Source organism: Moschus berezovskii, chromosome 16, assembly GCF_049115385.1.
Source record: "Moschus berezovskii isolate FMDL1 chromosome 16, NW_MosBer_1.0, whole genome shotgun sequence".
Lineage (NCBI taxonomy): Eukaryota > Metazoa > Chordata > Mammalia > Artiodactyla > Moschidae > Moschus > Moschus berezovskii.
This window is the reverse complement of record NC_142475.1, coordinates 80,945,214-80,966,041: the sequence shown is the minus strand read 5'-3', so window position 1 is coordinate 80,966,041 and position 20,828 is coordinate 80,945,214. Positions and strand designations below refer to the sequence as shown.

Here is a 20,828-nt window from a genome sequence, read left to right as displayed (position 1 = left end):
TAAGAAATGCCGGGCCAGATGAATAACAAGCTGGAATCAAAATTGCCAGGAAAAATATCAATAACCTCAGATATGCAGATGACATCACCCTTACGGCAGAAAGTGAAGAGGACTAAGAGTCTCTTGATGAAAGTGAAAGAGGAGAGTGAAAACGCTGTCTTAAAACTCAACATTCAAAAGACTAAGATCATGGCATCCAGTCCCATCACTTCATGGCAAGTAGATGGGGAAACAATGGAAACAGTGACAGACTTTATCTTCTTGGGCTCCAAAATCACTGCAGATGGTGACTGCAGCCATGAAATTAAAAGATACTTGCCCCTTGGAAGAAAAGCTATGACCAACCTAGACAGCATATTAAAAAATAGAGACATTAGTCTGCCGACAAAAGTCCATCTTGTCAAAGGTATGGTTTCTCCAGTAGTCATGTATGGATGTTAGAGTTGGACCATAAAGAAAGCTGAGCACGGAAAAATTGATGTTTTTGAACTGTGGTGTTCCAGAAGACTCTTGAGAGTCCCTTAAACTGCAAGGAGATCATACTGGTCAATCCTAAAGGAATTCAGTCTTGAATATTCATTGGAAGGACTGATGCTGAAGCTGAAGTTCCAATACTTTGGCCACCTAATATGAAGAACTGACTCATTGGAAAAGATCCTGATTCTGGGAAAGATTGAAGGCAGGAGGAGAAGGGGAAAACGGGATGAGATGGTTGGATGGCATCATCAACTCAATGGACATGAGTTTCAGCAAGCTCTGGGAGTTGGTGATGGACAGGGAGGCCTGGCGTGCCACAGTCGATGGGGTCACAAAGAGTCGGACATGAATGAGTGAGTGAACTGAACAGACAGAATAAAACACACAGAAAGAAACTTACCCAAGAAGGTAAAGGGCTTCGTTGGTAGCTCAGCTGGTAAAGAATCCACCTGCAATGCAGGAGATCCTGGTTCAAATCCTGGGTCAGGAAGATCCACTGGAGAAGGGATAGGCTACACACTCCAGTATTCTTGGGCTTCCCTAGTGGCTCAGCTAGTAAAGAATCTTCCTGTAATGTGGGAGACCTGCATTTGATCCCTGAGTTGGGAAATCCCCTGGAGAAGTGAACATCTACCCACTCCAGTATTCTAGCCTGGTGAATTCCATGGACTGTATAGTCAATGGGGTCGCAAAGAGTCAGACACAATTGAGCAACTTTAAAAAGGAGGCAAAAAACTATAATCTGAAAACTAAAAGACACTGATGAAAGAAACTGAATATGATATAAACAAATGGAAAGATATGCCTTGTTCTCAGACTGAAAGAATCAATATTGTTAAAAGGACCATACTACCCAAGACCATCTGCCAATTCATTGTACTCCAGTTCAATGCACACTGATGACCTGTGGCAGCGGTGACAGGCTGGGCTGGGAAGGCAAAGTGCTTCTTCTTCTATGTGCTACTGGGAACATGAGCCAGTCTGTGAAAGGCGGACACCTGACTCACAGAATAAATCTGTTCTCCGCTCTGGATGCTTTATCATCTGGGGGCTCTGTCTCCTAAATTCCAGAGGCAGAAGTGAATGCAGAATGTTTGACTCATTACAGTAGGTTTTAATAAAATACACAGGCTTTAGAAATGCTATGGATGTGTGACTACAATACCCAGTGGCTTCATTCTTATAGTCCTTACACAAAAAATATGAGAAAGAGGTTCATCCAAAACGTCTGTCCTTGTAACTTCACTACTGTCTGACACAGGAGAATCATCACCTGAAGAGGGCACTACAGTCACACTTTCTGTCCTTTTGACGCTGGCACGTCTCAGAAACGTTGTTTCAGACTTCAATTTGGAGAACTCTTCTTGCCAGTATCTTACACCTTATGAAGCACCCAAAAATGATCTCTCGTGAGGACTGACATGTGACCCCTCCATGTTAGGAACAAGCCGGTCCCACTTTCTAACCCTGACAGTGCCCCTTAGCTGGAGTGTGTTCAGGCACGCCAAGTCCCCGGAATTTCCAGAGGACAGACATATCTGGAAAGTCCACCTGAAGCACGGCATCTGAAAAACATCCATAGCAACGTTCTATGGGACTGGGGTGGGGGGTGGCCCGCAGAGAGGAGAGGGGAGATAACTTTACTCCGGTTAAAAAACAGGGGAAATAAACACGGGGGAATCCAAGGCTCCAACATTTTCAAGAAAACGCTTTCTTATGTGACTGCTTCCTTTGGACAGTCCTACTCAGAAAACCACACAAAATCACTCAGAATCAGAAAACTCAAGATTCCTAACAGTGAGAAATCATGAACAACTTTGTATTTACCTTGGATAAATGAATAGTTAGGAAAAGACAGTAGGTGGAAACATTTAAGAAATGAGTGTGAGCCACTGACAGAAAAGCTAAACTTTAAGTCGTTTTATTGTATTTCGATAGCGTTTAAATGTCATAACAAATTCCTACTCTATTGGTCTATGATCTTTCCTTCCTCATTTTTGGAAAAGGCAAGAAAATTCTTATCAAAAAGTTATCATTAATTACTAGTTACTTCATCTAAAAAATATGGGTGTAGCATCTCTCAAGCTCAATTCCAATTTCACATCGGAATCTACTAATCATGTCACCGAATTATTTTCAGGAGAATACGGCTTTCCGTGCAAGTATTTATTTTGCATTCCCTGACTAGGGAGGCCTTTAGTAGAGTTTTTTTTTTTTTTAATTTCCAAAATAAATGTCTTTTCTGAGGGTGTGCATGAACCACACATTAGAAGCTACTTTTGGAATACTGTGGAGGGTTGTGGGGCTTGTGGACTGCCTGGTGTTGGGAAGCAGCAAAATGAAAAAGGATGTGGACGGGGGCCCGATCCGAAAACGGTCTGTGATGTGAAAAATAGAACTAACCCGAAATGCCTGACCCGGATTGTAGCAAGTGTTTACCAACAAAGCCAACTGACAGTCTTCTGAGTTTTATAAGGTGAAGAGCTAGCAAGTTAATACCCTGTCAGAGCTACTAGTCTAAATATTATCTTTCTCCTAAAGGGGAACTACCCCACTGCTTTGGATCCAAAGGCGCTTCTTTTTGGAACACTGAACAGAAGCGGGGAAAAAAAAAGGTCGGAAGTAAAGACGGGACCGAAGTAAGACACCACCGCAAAATGGCACTGCTCTGTGGACCTTGAAGCAGGGTCCGGGGCGCTGGGCTCACGGGAGCTGAGCTCGGAGTTCTCGGGCGCTCTTGGGGTTCGTGGCCGCGCGGGGTTCGAGGCTCTCCTTGGCCCCAGCCGCGCTCCCCAGACCTGGCCGAGCCTCGAGGGGGCAGCGTCCCGACCTCCCCATCCCCGCGATCGGGAAGCACCGCGGCCCGAACTCCCTGAAGCTGCGGGGCAGCGCCCCGCTGCCCTACTTCGCGAGCAGGTCCGGTGCCCCGTTCTGGTTCCGCTCCGGCTCCGCGGGCGCGGAGGCGCCGACCCACCAGCAGGAAGGAGGCGCGGCCAAGGGAGGGTCGTTCCCGGCAGCGCCGCGCGGGCCGGGCCGCCGGGCAGGAAGCGCGGGGGAGGCGCGCGGGCGGGGGTCCCGCGGTTCGCGGCCGGGGCGGGGCGTGCGCGTCAGCCGGACTAGAAAAGGCAGCGCCCGGCCCGCCCGGGGACCGCGCTCGCCGCCGGCCCGACGCCGCCATGAGCGCCGCGCTCTTCAGCCTGGACGGCCCGGCGCGCGGCGCGCCCTGGACGGCGGAACCCGCTGCCTTCTACGAGCCCGGCCGCGCGGGGAAGCCGGGTCGCGGAGCCGAGCCGGCCGCGCCCGCCATGTACGACGACGAGAGCGCCATCGACTTCAGCGCCTACATCGACTCCATGGCCGCCGTGCCCACCCTGGAGCTGTGCCACGACGAGCTCTTCGCCGACCTCTTCAACAGCAACCACAAAGCGGGCGCCCTGGAGCTACTGCCCGGGGGCCCCGCGCGCCTCGGGGGCCCTGGCCCGGCGCCGCGACCCCTCAAGCGCGAGCCCGACTGGGGCGACGGCGACGCGCCCGGCTCCCTGCTGCCGGCGCAGGTGGCCGCGTGCGCGCAGACGGTGGTGAGCCTCGCGGCCGCTGCGCAACCCACACCGCCCGCGTCGCCAGAGCCGCCGCGCCGGAGCCCCGCGCCCCCAGCGCCCGGGCCCGCGCGAGACAAGGCGGCGGGCAAGCGGGGCCCTGACCGCGGCAGCCCCGAGTACCGGCAGCGACGCGAGCGCAACAACATCGCTGTGCGCAAGAGCCGCGACAAGGCCAAGCGGCGCAACCAGGAGATGCAGCAGAAGCTGGTGGAGCTTTCGGCCGAGAACGAGAAGCTGCAGCAGCGCGTGGAGCAGCTCACGCGGGACCTGGCCGGACTGCGGCGCTTCTTCAAGCAGCTGCCCGGCGCGCCCTTCCTGCCCGGCGCGGGGGCGGCGGACGCGCGGTGACGCGGGGGGCGCGCGGGCTGCGGCCGCACTGCCTGGAGCCGCCGGGCCGGACTCCCGCGCGTGGCCGGGACTCGGACAGCTGCCGCGTGGACCCTAAGTGACTGTGACGGCAGCTTCTCTACATCCTACGCCTAGGATGCAGCTAAGGTACATTCGTAAGAGAGACTTTTCCGACAAGCCTTTGTACTGTAGATACGAGGGAAAGACTGAGCATGCTCACTTTTTTATACTGATTTTTACAGTATTTGTAAGAATAAAGACGCGTTAGACCCACTTTGATTCCTGCGCTCGCGGCCCTCCGAACCCGCAGGGGAGGGCGCATCTGGCTGACTTGAACCCCGGGGCCGCTCATCCCGGGTTGCTTTGCTTCGCAAACAGGCCAAACTCCACCTGCGGCCGTGCTGGTTAACGTGTGGAGGTCCATTCAGGTGGAAGGTGCCCGCGCCCCGGGAACGTGTTGGAAACCCGCTGGAGTGCGTCCCACCTCGAGTGCGGGTCGAGGGTCAAGGAGAAGAGGGCTCGGTTACCCGAAAACCAGCCCGACTCCTCTTGGCTTTCATGGGATTCGCTTTCACTTTCCTCACTTCTGTAGTCAGCTTCTACATTTTCCAAGTGCGTAAAGTACAAGACATGTAGGAGATGGAAAGGACAGTCACAAAGCTACTTAAAACTGGCTACCTTGCCAGTACTTGTAATGTTTCAAAGATTAACCTGGACGAATAAATAAAGTCGTTGCCTTTCCCCCATGAAAGTGAGTACTGGGCAGCCTTTCTTTGTCTTGGCTGCTACGTCTATATTATGTAATTTATTAACCGTGGCCTGTCATGATTATATTGTCGTAAGGGAGGAAACAAAATAGTGTCCAGAGATAATTAATCCAGGGTTTTACTTTTAACTCAGATACTCTGCCAACAAGGTGAACGATGACCCAGCTCTCCTGTGGCGGGGTGGCCTTGTCTCTGCACCCAGTGCAAACCAGACCTGTTGTTCTCTCACTTTATCTATACTTTACCCATAACAGTTTGACTTCTGACACAGTGCCCCCAGGACATTTTCCAAAAAATAATGAACTGCAAAGCACTTAGGTTGGACACTGACTGTGCAGGGCAGTAACAGAGGACAGGACAAAGGTCTGCCCTTCGCCAGGTACTCTTTGGGGAAATGTTAAAAGAAATGGGAAAAAAAAAAATACCTGTTGAATCATGGTCAAATTTGAACAGAACACTTTAAAATTACAGTAGGACAAAATAACTTTTTCTACTGTATTTAAAATAAATACAAATACAAAGGCCTGAAGCTTATTTAAGCTTTAACATTCAGAAAGGTAATAAAAAATACATAATCATAGAAAAAAGTATTTTGATTTATAGTTTACAAAGCCATTTTACTAACATGAAGTTCCATTTCAAGATCATAAAGTACATTCACTCTGCCCAGGGTTAAGAAATTACCCAAACCACCACCACCTCTCAGCCACTTGGTAAAGTTCACAGATCCTGTGGCTTTTGCCAGTGTTCTCAAGAGGTTCTCCCCTCGCTCAGGAGCTCAACCTCCTCCAATCCCACGCTGCTGGTCGGGTGGGTGGTGATGCACCGGACAAAACAGGTTAACGGCCCCACCTCCTTTCCGAGGACACTCCTCACTTCGTAACTCTGCAGGGAGGAAAGGCAGGCTGGTTAGAGCGAACAGCCCTGGACACCCTGTTCCCCAGCGATCCAGCACACCACAGCCAGAGCAAGAGGCCCTTCCCTGGCCCGTGACCCTCTCCAGAGGTGAGAATAGGCTGCGATACAAGCAAAGGAAGGAACTGCTCTTTTTCTGGTAGCTGAGTTCGTTTTTACACAAGAACATCAAGAATGTCTATCGATGTCTCTCAGTGGATACAAGGCGCACACCTCTCAGCTGGCCATTCTAGGACAAGCTGGGGGGGAAGCATACGTGAAGCCGTTCCCTGGGTCCCAGCGGGAGCTCCATCATGCCTGCTGCTGACTCCCACTTCCGCAGTCGACCAGCACTTCCGGTCAAGGACTTGCTCTGCCTGCCTCAACAAGGTCTCATCTCTCCCAGAGCTGCCCTAAGCTGAGCGCCTCTCCCCATGCTGTAGAAAGGCCTTCCGTCTCACTGTCTGATGACAATCTCAGGGAACACGTTAGCCGTGGGCAAGCATCATCTCCATGTGGGAATGCAGAGCTCCAGGCGGTGGGGCCTGGTGACCAGGTGGGGCAGTATGTTGTGCCCTCCTGGTCTCCAGGTATCAGACCTCGGGACACGTTCTTTGGGGGAATAGGGCTGAACATAAAGAGAGGTCTTAAGGAAGGTCTTATTGGTCTTAAGGAAGACTGAAGCCCCAGAAGGTCACGTGTTCTTTGGGAAGTTCCTCTGCAGGACCTGAGGAGCAGTGCTGGGGCTCCTCCCAGCCCTGCTCTGTGCCAGACACTTGATGGATGTCTGTGATCACTGAGTTCAGTGCTAACCTGCCCTTTCCATCATTAACATGTCCTGGCAGGGAGACCCAGGCTGGGCGGTCAGACAGCATGGCCAGGGTTGGCACGTCTGTGTTCCTGATGGGCACCTCACTGCCCTCACCTGGTGTCTGGCTTCTTGTGAGCATGGTGTGGTGGGAGGGGCAGGGAGTGTGCCCCATCCCTGGTCAGGACAGGGGCCCATCTTCTGCCCTGCTCAGGACCAGACGCATGCCGTGAGGGGGTCCAGACCGTGTGGGTGTTTGGCTCAGGGCCCAGCGAGGTCCCGGCCGACAGGAGCATAAGGGCCGGCCTTATGCTGGGGGACTGGGGGACATCTGTGATCCCCATCTAGCCTTGTGACTGCTGCCCAGCAGAGCTGTGTCCAGACAGCGGGTCTGCGTGCACAGTGTGGACACACTGAGCCCTGAGACAGCTCCTTCTGCAGCAGTAAATGTCCAGATCGGTCTGGGATGTGGACACTGTGAAGCCAGCTCACCGCAGTCCCTGTCTCCCACCTACAAGAAAGGCACAGCACCAAATGCCCTGTTTCCCCACTGTGGTTCACAGGGAGCTCCGACCTCCCTGGTAGGATGTTCAGGTAAAGCAGGGGAGAGAGCTGAGTTCCAAGCAGGTGAAGGGAGCAAATGAGAGGATAAGTGTGGAGGCCTCCTGCCAGGCTCCTGTGCCCAAGACATCAAGGTCACAGCCCTTCGGTCACTCCCAGGGCTTCAGTGCTCATGAGGGGCCTCGCACAGGCACAGTGGCAGGAAGGCAGCAGAAATGCTGGAGAAGGGGGCGGGCGGTTCCCACTCAAGGCTGGGAGGGCATGGTGATGCTGTATGCCGCTGTGTCGTCTATGAGGGCTTCCCCTGTGTGTATCCAGGGGGGGCCCAGGTCCCCTGGATACAAGCACGAAATCTGACTTGGAAAAAAAAGTCTAAAAGATACCCTCTTTTTAAAATGCCAGGTTTGGCAGCTATAGTTTTCAATAATAACTGTATCATTTATAAATGGAGATTTAATTATACCTATATTTGGGGGAAATTAACATGAAGAAGTTAAAAACAATCACACTAGCTAACTCATACATGCTGGTCATATGAATACATTATTTGTATATGTGAGTATAAAACGTGCCTCTGTTTTTAAAAGGTACGGTGTATTTTCTTTGACTCTTGCTTCTGTGATATCACTCAGGTGGAGTGGTGGGTGTGACTACTGCCTTCACATCTGAAGCTGGACCTTGTTAAGTGGAGGCCTGAGACCCAACACTCCTGGGTCCTGACCAGAAGTGGCATGGTTTGTTCTGGGAATGTAGTCATGGTTCTCATGGAGAGTCATCTGATTCTTTGCAATTTGTGAATGTACATCCGCACCCTAAACTGACAGAATCCAGGCGATCCTCGGGGCCAATGCCCCCACACAGGCCTCACCCACACCCGTGTCCACTTCCTTCCAGGTAGACATAAAGCCTGAGAAGCCACTGAGCGCAGAGGCGGGGTTGGGGGTGACGACCTTGGCACCTCCCCAGTCCTCCTGGCCTTGCCTCTGCCAGCAGAGCAGCACAAAGGGGACACGGAGGTGCTCGCCACTGGGCCTCTCGCCCAGGGCACCGGTGCACATGCCCTATACACGTGGATCACACACACACAAGCACACACAGCCTCCTGAGCTCTAGGATGCAAGCAGTCGAGAAGTCCAATGTGTGGGAGGTACAGCTTGCCTCCATTAAAAGGGAATAAGTGAATGAGGGGGTTCCTACCAGGCCCCTCAGACTCCAGGCCCCTGAAGAGAGCAGGGGGTCGAGGGCCACTGTCTAAGGAGCCTGGGGCCCAGGAAAGGCACCCAGGTTACTGCAGGGCCCATGGGTGCTCCGGGTGCCATCCCCAAGCACTCGGCCATGGGCTTTGATTCATTCTGCTGTGTTCTCCTTGAGCAGAACTCCCCCAGCATCCTCCACGCCTACAAGTTCCAAATAGCTCTGACACAGACAGAGCTCTCCTTCCTGAGGGCGTGAGGTGAGGTGGACCTGCCATATTTAATGTCTGTTTAAAGCCCCCTACCTTGGAACTCTCCAATTCATGAGCCTTACCCAAAGACCAACAGTCACAGAACCACGGGCTCACCACCCGTGAAACACAGGACTTCCATCAGAAGAGAACACACGCAGGGTCCCTGTTGTCCCCACCCAGGCTGGCTACCCTCTAGGTGTCGCTTGTGAAGACTGCGATGGCCTTCCTTCTGCTGGTCTCTTTGCCTCCGACAGGAGCCCTGTCCCTGTGGCCTCTCTAGTCAGCGTGGTCTCTGCCCATCTTGAGGACAGCAGGGAGCATGGGGCCTGGCTGCTGTAACTGCTGACTTCCATCGCACTTGCACATGATCAGGGACACTTGTCCACAAGCCCTCCTCTAGACATCAGTCCCCACCGCATAGCAGCCCCTTGGATGAAGGTTTGTGTGGGGGAGGGGCGGGGGGTCGCCAAGTTGCTCTAAAGAGGTGCATGAGGCCAGGGATTCAAGTTGGAACTGCAGCCAGACCAGGGCTCCTTACAGATTCTGTGCATGGACATTCTGATTTACTCAAAACTCTGACATCCAGTGTAAAGTAAAGAGTGTAAGGGCCACTTCTCTCCCCACCCCTAAGCCCAGGAGGGGCTGGCAAGCAGCTCGGAGGGCAGCATTGAACCTCCAAACTCAGGCTGGATGCAGAGTAGGCCTGTGGCTGTGGGAACCCTTAGCTTTGCTGATGTGAGCATCCTCTTTGCCAGCAACTGCAAGAGCTGTGCACGTCTACCCCCTGGGTTTTGAACCCTGAGGGCAGCCCCTCATAGGCTTCGGCCTGGCTCTGACATGGACAGAGCTCTCTGCTCCATAAGGGTGTGAGGCAAGGCAGGTGTGTGAAGTTAGGAGGGTGTGTAAGGAAATGCAAGTGTGTAAGGTAAAGTGGGTAAGGTGAGATAGGTGTGTAAGGTAATACCGGTGTGTAAGGGGAGGTGGGTGTGCAAGGTGAGGTAGGCATGTAGGTGAGGTGGGTGTGTAAGGTGAGGTAGGTGTTTCAGGTAGGGTGGATATGTAGGGGAACACAGGTGTGCAAGGTAAGGTGGGTGTGTAGGGTGAGGTGGGCGTGTAAGGTAACATGTGTATGAGGTAAGGTGGGTGTGTAAGGTAACAGGTGTGTGAGGTAAGGTGGGTGTGTGAGGTAAGGTGGGTGTGTAAGGTGAGATGGATGTGTAAAGTAATGCCAGTGTGTAAGATGAGGTGTGTATGCTCAGGTGGCAGTCTCTCTCAGGAGTATGCCTCACACCTCTTCACAAAGCCACCACCATTAAGTCAGGGCAGCTCTGAGAAGTTTCCATGTACTCAGACTCTAGAATACCCAGCAATTTTAAAACTATATGTCTCAGACAGCTGTACTATTAGGTCTAACTTGAAACCTTGAGACCGTCCTACCACAGTGGAAGCCAGGGGACAGAGCCCCATATCTCCTGCAGGACTGATGAGAAGTAACCTCAGTTCCGAAAGGGAAAGGCATGAGTCAGAGGAGGAAGCAGGGACCGAGCTGAGCCTCCAGAGTCTGACCTCTGCTGGTACCCAGCACACGAGGGACAGGGAGAGGAGAGAAGCACACCCAGGGGCTGGGCCTCCACTTACCCCATCCTCACAGGCAGCGAACCTCAGGAGCGAAGAGATGCTGTCTTGTAGCAGCTGCAAGAACCACCAAGGGGGCTGGGTCAGCACCCCACCCCACTCACCAGAAACACCCCTCCCGGGGATTGACGTGTAGCTCGAGGCCACCAGCTCCACTTCAGAGACTTGGGTCTTCCCTCCCCGGGAAGAGACCGGGAGAGGCAGCCCCCGCCTGGCCGCAGGTGAAGGGGCCCCGGGGGTGGACACGGATGCACCAGCCCCTGCCGGCTCCTACCTTGACCCTGACTGGGCACCGGGGTGGCCAGGGGGAGTCCAGGAAGACCTGCAGGTGCCTCCTGAGGACGGGCGCAGCGACCACGCGGGAGCAGTCCCCACAGGAGAAGGCGCCCCTGCTGTTGGAGACAAGAGGACAGAGCGTGGGAGCCTGGTGGGGACAGACATTCTGGGCGTCACGTTCAGAAACCCAGGTCTTGACACGGGCCCGAAGCAGCCTGGGCGCAGAGATCTGGCCACTTGTGGAGTGGCCGGAGGAGGGAGAGACCTGGCAGGGAGCCCACCTGGCTGAGCGCCCAGCCAACAAGGGGAGGGGCCGGGCAGACCTCTGCTCACCTGCGTCCCTGCTCCTTCCTGCCTCCCAGAACCTAGATCCACATTCCTGTCATCTCCAATCCCTGCCCTGCGCTGTCTGGTCTGGGCCTGAGGCCACCACCCAGGAGGCGTCCCGCAGCAGGAAAGTGAGGGTGCCCTGGGAGCCTCTAACGGCCAGTGGGGCCAGAGGACTGGCTCGGAGGATGGGCCCAGGGTGTATGTGGGGCGGGGGGCAGTACCACTGGGCAGGAGGGGATGTCAGCTTGCAAAGGGTCGCCTGTGTGGTCACCAGTGTGCCACACATCTGTGTTTGCCCTGAGTTTGTCTCTCCCACCTGACAACAGAGGAGTTGAGGAAGCCCACTCTTTTCTAGGACCAGAGGAACCTCAGGAAGCAGCAGGAGCCCAGTGGTGACTTGGGGAGAAAACGTCCCCGGCCTCCTCCGGCAGCTCGGCCGCCCCATGTGCCCCCTTGGTCCCAAGCCGTGGGGTTCCTGGCAGCTGCCTCCTACCTGTCTGCCAGGCTCCGTTCCAGTCTCTCGCTGCCACACAGATCACACACAGGCCATGAGCAGGCGGTGCTCTCATCCACAGCGACCACGGTGCCTGGGATCAGGGAAGCAGAGCTGGGCTCAGAGGCGGCTCTGTCCCCCAGCCTCTCTGTGCCCCTCAGGTCACAGATGGTAACGGGAGGTGCCCAGGTTTGTTTCCTCAATTTGTGAGTTTATATAAATGCTCCTAAACTTATTATTATGACTTCACTGGTGGCTCAGATGGTAAAGCATCTGCCTACAATGAGGGAGACCCGGGTTCAATCCCTGGGTTGGGAAGATCTCCTGGAGAAGGAAATGGCAACCCACTCCAGTATTCTTGCCTGGAAAATCCCATGGATGGAGGAACCTGGTAGGCCATAGTCCACGGGATTGCAAAGAGTCAGACACGACTGAGCAACTTCACTTTCACTTTCAAACTTATTATAATTCCCATTTATTGCACTAAATTACAGCAAAGGACAAGTTTTAAAGTGTAGGCCTACTACCACCTACCCGAGTATTTTCATCTTTGCCTTCTCCCAGCACGCGTGTTATGAGTACATGACAAGCACACCATGCCTGCGCCGTCACGTCCTGCCCTGAGGCTCTGCATGGCTGAAGGTTTACGTCAGGGTTCCCCTGACCACTCTCCAGACTGGACACTAGGCGTCCAAACTGCTCTAGGACAAGGCAGCAGGCATCTGTCTACTTGGCCCCTTCCGTGAAGGGCCCTTCCCCCAGAATGGGCTCATGGAGTAGAGTCACTGTGTCCAAAAGTGTGAGCCCAGAGATGGCAAAAACCCTCAGAGGTGCATCCCACAGAACCTCTGGCTCACACTGTTCACACTCGCCCATTGCCTGGACGTTTGCAGGAAGTATCTGCCTCCTGGATAGTGGAATGGAATCCCACAGCTTGGTTTCCACTTTCTTGATAAGGTTTGTTAGTATCTCCTCTTATGTGGTTTCTCTATTTCTCTGCTCCAACGTTTGTGATTTATTTATTCAACAAACAAACATGTATATAATGTCTTTTAGTGTGGGATATACAGGTAGCACTGTGACCACAGGAACAAATGCCACAATCCACACTTAATGGACTCCACAGTCTGCCTGGGAGAGCAGATGAACAAGTGAGCACAAATACCGTGAAATATGGGAGAAAACATCTGCAAAAGACACTCTGATAAAGGACTGCTATCCAAAATATACAAATAACTGTTAAAACTCAATAATAAGAACCAGAATAACTTGATTAAAAAATGTGCCAAAAACTTTAACAGACACCTCGCCAGAGAAGACACACAGATGGCAAAAAAGCACATGAAAAGATGTCCGGTGTCATGTCATAAGGGAAATGCAAATGAATACAGCAATGAGACACCGCTGCACACCTATGAACACAGCAATGAGACACCCCTGCACACCTACAGGGACGGCCAAGTCCTGAGCACTGACGCACCAAATGGTTCTGAGGATATGGAGGAACAGGAGCTTGCAGTCACTGCTGGGGGTAATAAAAAATGGTACGGCCACTGTGGACAGTTTGGCAATTTCTTACGCAATTAAACACTGTCCTATGGTACAATGAACCAATCACACTCCTTGGTATTTTCATAAAGGAACTGAAAACATAGGTCCACATAAACACCGGCATGTGGCTATTTATTCTTAATTACCAAAACATGGAAGCAACAAAGATGTCCTTCAGTAGGTGAATGGACACATAAACTCTGGCTTATCTAGAAAGTGGAACATTGTTCATTAATTTGTAATAAATGAGCTCTCTGGTCATGAAAAGACATGAAGGAACCTTAAATGCATATTACTAACTGAAAGAAGCCAATCTCAAAAGGCTACAGACTGTATGATTCCAACTATAGGACACTGTGGCAAAAGCAAAACTATATGGATTGTGAAAAGATCAGTGGTTGCCAGGTATTAAGGGGGAGAGAGGGCTGAAGAGCTCGAGCACAGAGGTTTTAGGTCAGGAAAACCACTTGGTACAACACCGTAATGATGGCTGCGTGTCATAAGTTTGTCTAAATCCACACAATATAATCACCAAGAGTGACCCTGGCTGTAGCTATGACTCTGGGTGATGACAACGTGTCAGTACAGGTTCATCAGTTGCAACAAATGCACCATCTGGTGGGGATGCTGATGGTGGGGGAGGTTGTGCATGTGTGGGGGTAGAGAGAATGCGCAAAATCTCTGAACCTTCTGTTCAATTTTGCTAAAACTGCTCTAAAAAATAGTGTCTTGAAAAAAAAAAAAAGTAGAACACAAAATACATGCTAAATTGAGAAATGGAAAAGACCCCTGAGAGGGGCATAAGAGAGGCCCTCTAGGCTGGCCTAAGTGTCAGGGGAGGCTTCCTGAAAGAATGGACCTGAGGTGGGGCTGCTGGTAGGGAGGGGCACAGGTCCACCCTTTACCCTGAGGTGGGGCTGGAGGCCAGAGAGGCAGAGAAAAAGGCAGGTGAGACAGCAGTGAACTGTGCAGGCCAGTGCCTTCCAAGTCTCCTTGGGATTCTAGACTTGATCTTGGAAGGGATGAGAAGCCAGGAAGGAATTTTAAACAGGAGATTGAGTTGGTCTAATTTTCTTGGAATGTGAAGCACTGTACATATCATTAAGATAAACTGCAAATCTCAGACCATTCTTGTTGAAGAGTGGTGAAATGAGACATCTGAGAAAAAGTAAGATGTGAACTAAGTTTCCAGAAAAATAGGAGAGTCATCCTTCCCACTCTTGGAGCAAAGAATTTAATTTTCCACTAGAACAAACATTAGGAGAAAATTTATCTTAGAGGATAAAATAATGAGAACTAAGTAGGCTTGGTTTATTGAAATGCATTCCTGCAATGCATCCTTGAATGACTTTTTGAAAATGAAAATAATACATCCTGATTTTAAAAAGACTGCCTAGCTAATTTCATTGTTCTTACAAATTTAATCAAGATTGAGTCAAAGTTAAGCCAGTAAAAGACTTAAAAGGCTGAAAGTTAAGTCAGTAAAAGCTCAAAGCACAGCCGGAAGGCGCGTCTTCACAGAGGACAGAGTCCAGGCTGAGGGGAGGGCTCCCAGCACAGAGACTCAGTCACACAGCTATGGCGAGTCTGCTAAATGAATTAAGAAAAAGAAGACTGCCACAAACCACAGTTCCTTTTATCCTAGGGAACCCGTGAGTGCTAACAATATTTACAATTACATGGGATTAAGCAATTTCCTCCAATTACAGAACAAGACTCGAGCTGAGGAAATACATTTTGGCTGGGGTCTTCATACCACTGGCTGGCAAGCCAGGCGATGGCTGGATCTGGGTTCAATCCCTGGCTCCCAGTGTGCCTAAAAGTTATGTCCACACTATGCTATGGCTTATTAAACGTGCAACAAATGCATAACGTCTAAAAAACAAACACCTTAATTAAAGAATACTTAATTGTTAAATTACACTAATCATCATCTGAGCCTTCAGCAAGTTGAAATCTTTTTGTAATAGTAGCACCGAAGATCACTGATCACAGATCACCATGATGAGTATAACCATAATGGAAACAATTGAAATACTGCATGAATTACCAAAACGTGACACCAATACACTGAGTGAGCCACTGAAAAAACAGCAGGGATGGGCCTGCTTGACACGCGGCTGCCACAAACCTTCAACCTGTAAAAAGCACAGCCACCTACCAAGCGCTGTAAAATGAAGTAAGCCTGTATTAAAGAAACTGAATCAATAATTCACAGTTTTCCAAAACAAAGCACCAGGGCCAGCAGAGTTCACTGATCGATTCGAGCAAACATTTCAGAAAGAAATTATACCAATCCTGTGCCGTTCCCTCCAGAAGACAGTAGCAGAGGGAGTGCTTCTCAACTCATCTTCCAACAGCAGCAGCTTGCACCTAATTCCAAACCCAGATAGACACTACCTGGAAGGACAACTACGGACCAAGGCCTCTCATGAACAGAGCTGCACAAGTCCTCAGCAAGACATTAGCCATCTAATCCAACTATACAAAAAAAAGGATTATACCATGACCAAATGGGATTTATTCCAGGTTTATAAGCCAATTCAATATTTAAAAAAATCAACTGCTGTAATTTATCACAGGGCTTCCCTGGAAGCTCAGCACTAAAGAATATACGCCAGTGCAGGAGACACGGGTTCAATCCCTGGGTTGGGAAGATCCCCTGGAGAAGGAAATGGAAACCCACTCCAGTATTCTTACCAGGAAACTCCATGGACAGAGGAGCCTGGTGGGCTACATACAGTCCATGGGGTTACAAAGAATCAGACATGATTTACCGACTAAATAATAACAACAAAAATCTATCGTATCAACAGAATAAAGAAGAAAAATCATATGATCATATCAATAGATGTAGAAAAGCCACTTGACAAAATTCAATACCCATTGATGATAAAAACTCTCATTAATCTAGGAATAGAGGAAGTTTCCTCACCTTGGTAAAGAACATTTATTAAAAGCCTACAGTTGGAATAAACCAATAAAGAAGTTCTGTGATTCAGGAAAGGATGACCCTAACAGATTAACACAGAGGAGGCCTAGATGACAGCTGACAGCAGAGCAACCAGTCAAGGAAGGTTCAGAGGGACAGAAGGCTCCAGGAGAGAAATTACATAGGAAAAGGATGGCTCCAAAGATCTGTCACCATTTTTGAGGATTTGGAAAATAATTAAGAGTGTAAAGCAGGCAGTGTAAGTAAAACAAAATTTAGCACAAAACTCCATGAAAAGAATCATACAAGAAAGGAAATAGAGTATGTAGTAGTTTCCTGTTCAGCGAAAAATATTTATATAATCATTATAATAAAAATACCATTTACTGTTTTTCATCTATTAGGATCAACCTGCAGACAAAGGGCAAAGCTTTACAGCTACAGAATAGAACATTATCGATCTTAATAATCAGAACTGACTGGAGGGGAAGTAAGAGACCAGTACGTTCTTTCCCTTCAATATGTGGAATAAAGAGATATTATCTTTAGCTGAAAAAACAACAAACACTCAAAACCCTGACAGCTGACATCACTGACTAATGGTGGGAAAGGTGGTACTTTCTCCTTGAGATCAGGAACAGGGCAAGGAGGTCTCTCTCATCACCTCTCTTCAATCTGGTGCTGGGAGTCCAGCTAGGGTGAGAAGGCCAGAAAAGGAAATAAAATGGATAGAGACTGGGAATGAAGAAAAACTTGTCCTTGTTCACAAGTGACAGTTTCCTGTATAGACTATCTCAAAGAATCAACAAGAAAAAAATCTAGCACTACAATATGATTGTAGCTAGGCTGTAGGATACAAAGTTAAAATACAAAAGTCAATCGCTTTCCTATATACTAACAATGAACAAGTGAAATTTTAAATTAGAAACACACAACACCATTTACATTAGCTAAAATAAATTAAATACTTAGGTATAAGTGTAGCAAAATACATACAGATCTATATGAGAAAAACTATAACACTGCTGAAATACATCAAAGATCAAAATTATGAGAGAGATATTCCATGTTGACGTACAGGAAGACTGAACACTGTTAAGATGTACATTTTTTCTAAGGTGCACTATAGATTCAACACGATTCTAATCAAAAGCACCGCAAGTCACTTTGTGGATACCACAAGCCAAGTTTCAAGTTTACACAGGAGGCAGAAAGGCCTAGACTAGGCAAGACAGTACTGGAGGAGAACGGAGCTGGAGGACAGACATGCAACAGAGCCACCGTCATCAAGACAGCATCCTACCCTCAAAGGAAAGAACCAGCGCAACAGACCGGAGAGCCCAGAAACACACCCACACGGACACATGAACTGATCTGACATTTCAGTAGAGAAAAGACGGTGTTTCCAACAGTGTTACAACAACTGACAAACACCTGGGAAAAAATGAATCTAGAAAAAGACCTTACCTCTTTTACAAAATTTAACTCAAAATGGATTGTATACTTAAGTGTAAAATACAAAACTATAAAATTCCTAGAAGAAAATAGGAAAAAAAATATAGGTGACCCTAGTCAGGCAATGAGTGTTGAAATACAACGTCAAAACCACAATTCATGGGGAAAAAAAAGTCTATGTTGGACTTCATTAAAATTAAAATTGGTCCACAAAAGACACTGTTAAAAGATGAGATGTCATAGATGGGAAAAGATATTTGCAAAATACCTATCTAGGACAGGACTGCTAACCAAAATATAGGAAAAACTCAATAAGAAAGTGAACAACCCAAATAAAAATGGACCAAAGCCCTTGGCAGACACCTCACCACAGAAGATATACAGACGTCAAATAAACAAAGGAATGATGCACATGCTGTCAGGGAAACGCAAACTGAATCAGCAACCTGACACCAGCAGACGCCTGTGAGAATGACTGATGACCTACAACCCGAGAATACCCAGTGCTGGGAGGACGGAGCAAGGGGACGTCACCTGTCACAGCTCTGCTCCGGGAGTGCGAGGCGGCCTGTGTCGGCCCAGCGTCACTCCACAGGCACTGCTGGCCAGAGATCCTCCACCAACGCTGCCCCTCTCCAGACAGGTCACAGTGGATACCTGATCTCCCTCATCTTGGGCCGAACCTCCCGACACTCCCTTTGGTCACCACGTCTGGACATAGGGTGTTCAGTCTCAGCCTCACGTTCTGCCCTCTGAAGGGTCACTTCCTACAGATGCCTCCCCACCATGCATGGAGGGAGCACAGCTTCTGCTGCTGCTGTCTATTTGTGATTGTGGCCCACATGAAAACTGTCAGACATCAGGAATACACCCAAAGAACAGGAAGTAGATGTCCACCCAAGGACCTTACATGAAAATTCACAGCAGCATGAATATAGGATCATAAAGTGTGCATCAACTGATGAATGGATAAATAAAACAGGGTCTACCCATATGATGAACTATTCAGGTCCAGAAAGGAACAAAGCCTGAGTAACACCTTGAAAATGCCCTGCTGAGTGCGAGAAGCCAGAAACCAAGGAGCATACAGTGTATGATTCATTCACATGAGTGTCCATGAGGCAGAAGGCAGAGGAGCGGGAGCCAGGGGCTGGGAGGGGATGGGATGTGAGTGCTGACGGACACGGGGTTTCTCTCTGGAGCTAGTTAGTGCGGATGGTTGCACAACTGTATGAATACACTACAAACAATGAGTTGCACACTTTAAAAGGGTGAATTTCTGCTCAATGACACTGTGATTGAAAACTAGACTGCCACTCTGTTTTCAAAGCCAGTGAGATGACAAAAGCCAAAATATAAACTAGGAGGTGGTTGCACAATATTGTAAATGGACTGCCACCGAATTTCTCTTTAAAATGGTTAAATTTTATGTTTTATAAATCTCACTGTAAATTATTATTTCTTTAAAATATGAGATTCTTTAGGAAAGGCAAGTCTCCGTCTCACCACTGTCTGCTTGCTCCTAGCCTGCATCTCTATGCTTCTTACTTCCTGGCTTCAGGTAAGAGTGGTCTGGCTCCAAACCCTTCTCAGGAAGCCAGCTCTTCAGGTACATTTTCTCATAAAATGCGGGAGGGGTTTGGGGGTTGGAACTGTCACCTGGAGTCACTTCCTCCTCCTTCCACTGGCTCTGAGCCTGGATGACCTACCCTGGGAGACGCGAGGGGATGGGAGTCTGGAGAGCACAGGCCATAGACAGGCTGTGCGGCTCTGCAGAGTCCGGCCTTCACGCCTGTCCACCGGCCTGCCCAGCCTCCAGACTCGCAGCCAACCTCCCCTGTGCTTCTCCCAACAGCCAGCCCCCATTTTACTCCAGAGTCGACCTGTGGTGCTGAAAACAAGGCTTCATCTAAGACAAAAATCTGACTGTTCCACTCCGTTAGCACAGCTGGGACAGCAGAACAGGACAGGGCCAGCTGGTCACCTTGGCCCCTCTCCTCCAGCACATGGAGCTTGTGCAGCTGTCCTGGGTTTCCCACGTGCCCTCCCACCTTTCTGAAAGGCCTGCACCAGCTCTGCCTGGGCAGGGGTGGCAGTCTGCATCCATCCCTGCTGTCGCTGGCTCCAGCCCCCGAGCCCCCAGCCAGCCGCCCGCCTGTGGCAGTGGGAGCATGGAACGTCGGCTTCCCCGTCAGTCCATGTGATCCTCAACCAGTCTCTGAGGTCAGTCCTGCCATCCCTGGAGCAGGGTTGAGAGCGTGGGGCAAGAACAGACCCAGCCGACAGCTGCAGCCTGCCTTCTTCAAGTCCACGAGCCTGAAGAGCTACATCTCGGTAGGAACACTATGGTAAAGGGAATGCACTGAAGGAAAACACAGCGGACACGTGCTCAGCCTCACAATCACACAGGGGACTTGGGCTCAAGCAACAGTGGGGTCACAGCCTCTGCTGTTCATAAGGAGCACACGAGGTTTGGGGTCGAGTGGCCCTGGGGTGGAGGACACAGGCCCTCGACGTTACGTGTGGAATCTCTGTACTTTCCGGGAACTGACTAGCACGGTGCTGTCACAGACCACTGTTCCTCTGTGTGTCAGGTCTTCTCCTGATTGAGCCGTCCCTCAGATCCACCTCTGCCCTGAATTCCCCCCAGCCCCGACTGCCACCCCCACCACACACACCTCTGCCACCTCCTTTCACTCCAGATCTTACCCGCCCTGCCCCGTCAGCAGCCTGGGCAAGTCCTGCTCGCCCCCCGCCCCACCACCTCATCTGACGAGCTCACCCTCCCCTCCCCCTCGGCTCAGGGCTCCTGTCTGTGCCCACAGGGAGGGCCCGGGACAAGTACCCAGAGCCCCAGAGGCTGCCAGCCTGGCTCTCTTGTGCCTGAAAGGCCGGCGTCTTTTCCTTTTGTTCCTCACGTACCCTGTGTCAGGTACTCAACAAACACTCACTGAATAACGAACACAAAGTGAGCGGGGTACTTAAGAAAATACAAATCTCTCTTCCATCAAGATCGATACACACCTTGGATGCTGCAAATGGAGTTGACCTGAGTGCCAGGGCCCAGCTCATCCAGACGCAGGGGGCCCGTCAGCTCCCAGGCACCCATGGTCACACCCCCGTGGGGTTTCAGAGGCAGGAGGACAGTTCGGCCAACACAGACAATCTGACCTGCCAACAGAGATGCTTTGGATTACTGCAGTTCTAGGTCTGAAACTAGCAAGTTCTCCTGCCAGGAGAGATGCATCTTTGCCA

The 20,828-nt window shown here is 50.3% G+C and overlaps 2 protein-coding genes across 2 annotated transcripts in view; one reads left to right on the top strand and one right to left on the bottom strand.

Annotated features, from left to right (window-relative positions):
- Positions 1–3,612: 3,612 nt before the first annotated feature.
- CEBPD (CCAAT enhancer binding protein delta) lies at positions 3,613–5,175 on the top strand. Its single transcript, XM_055432637.2, has one exon. The coding sequence runs from the start codon at positions 3,654–3,656 to the stop codon at positions 4,422–4,424; it is 771 nt and encodes a 256-aa protein (XP_055288612.1). The 5' UTR covers positions 3,613–3,653; the 3' UTR covers positions 4,425–5,175.
- Positions 5,176–5,716: 541 nt separating this feature from the next.
- The window catches only part of SPIDR (scaffold protein involved in DNA repair), a 277,995-nt gene continuing 262,883 nt past the window's right edge, over positions 5,717–20,828 (bottom strand). The window contains exons 16-20 of the mRNA XM_055432633.2: positions 20,598–20,744; positions 11,636–11,729; positions 10,811–10,928; positions 10,540–10,593; positions 5,717–6,076 (exon numbers count right to left, since the gene is read on the bottom strand). Of these exons, the coding sequence (XP_055288608.1) occupies positions 5,942–6,076; positions 10,540–10,593; positions 10,811–10,928; positions 11,636–11,729; positions 20,598–20,744 (548 nt within the window). The 3' untranslated portion in view covers positions 5,717–5,941. The remainder of the gene's footprint in view (positions 6,077–10,539; positions 10,594–10,810; positions 10,929–11,635; positions 11,730–20,597; positions 20,745–20,828) is intronic.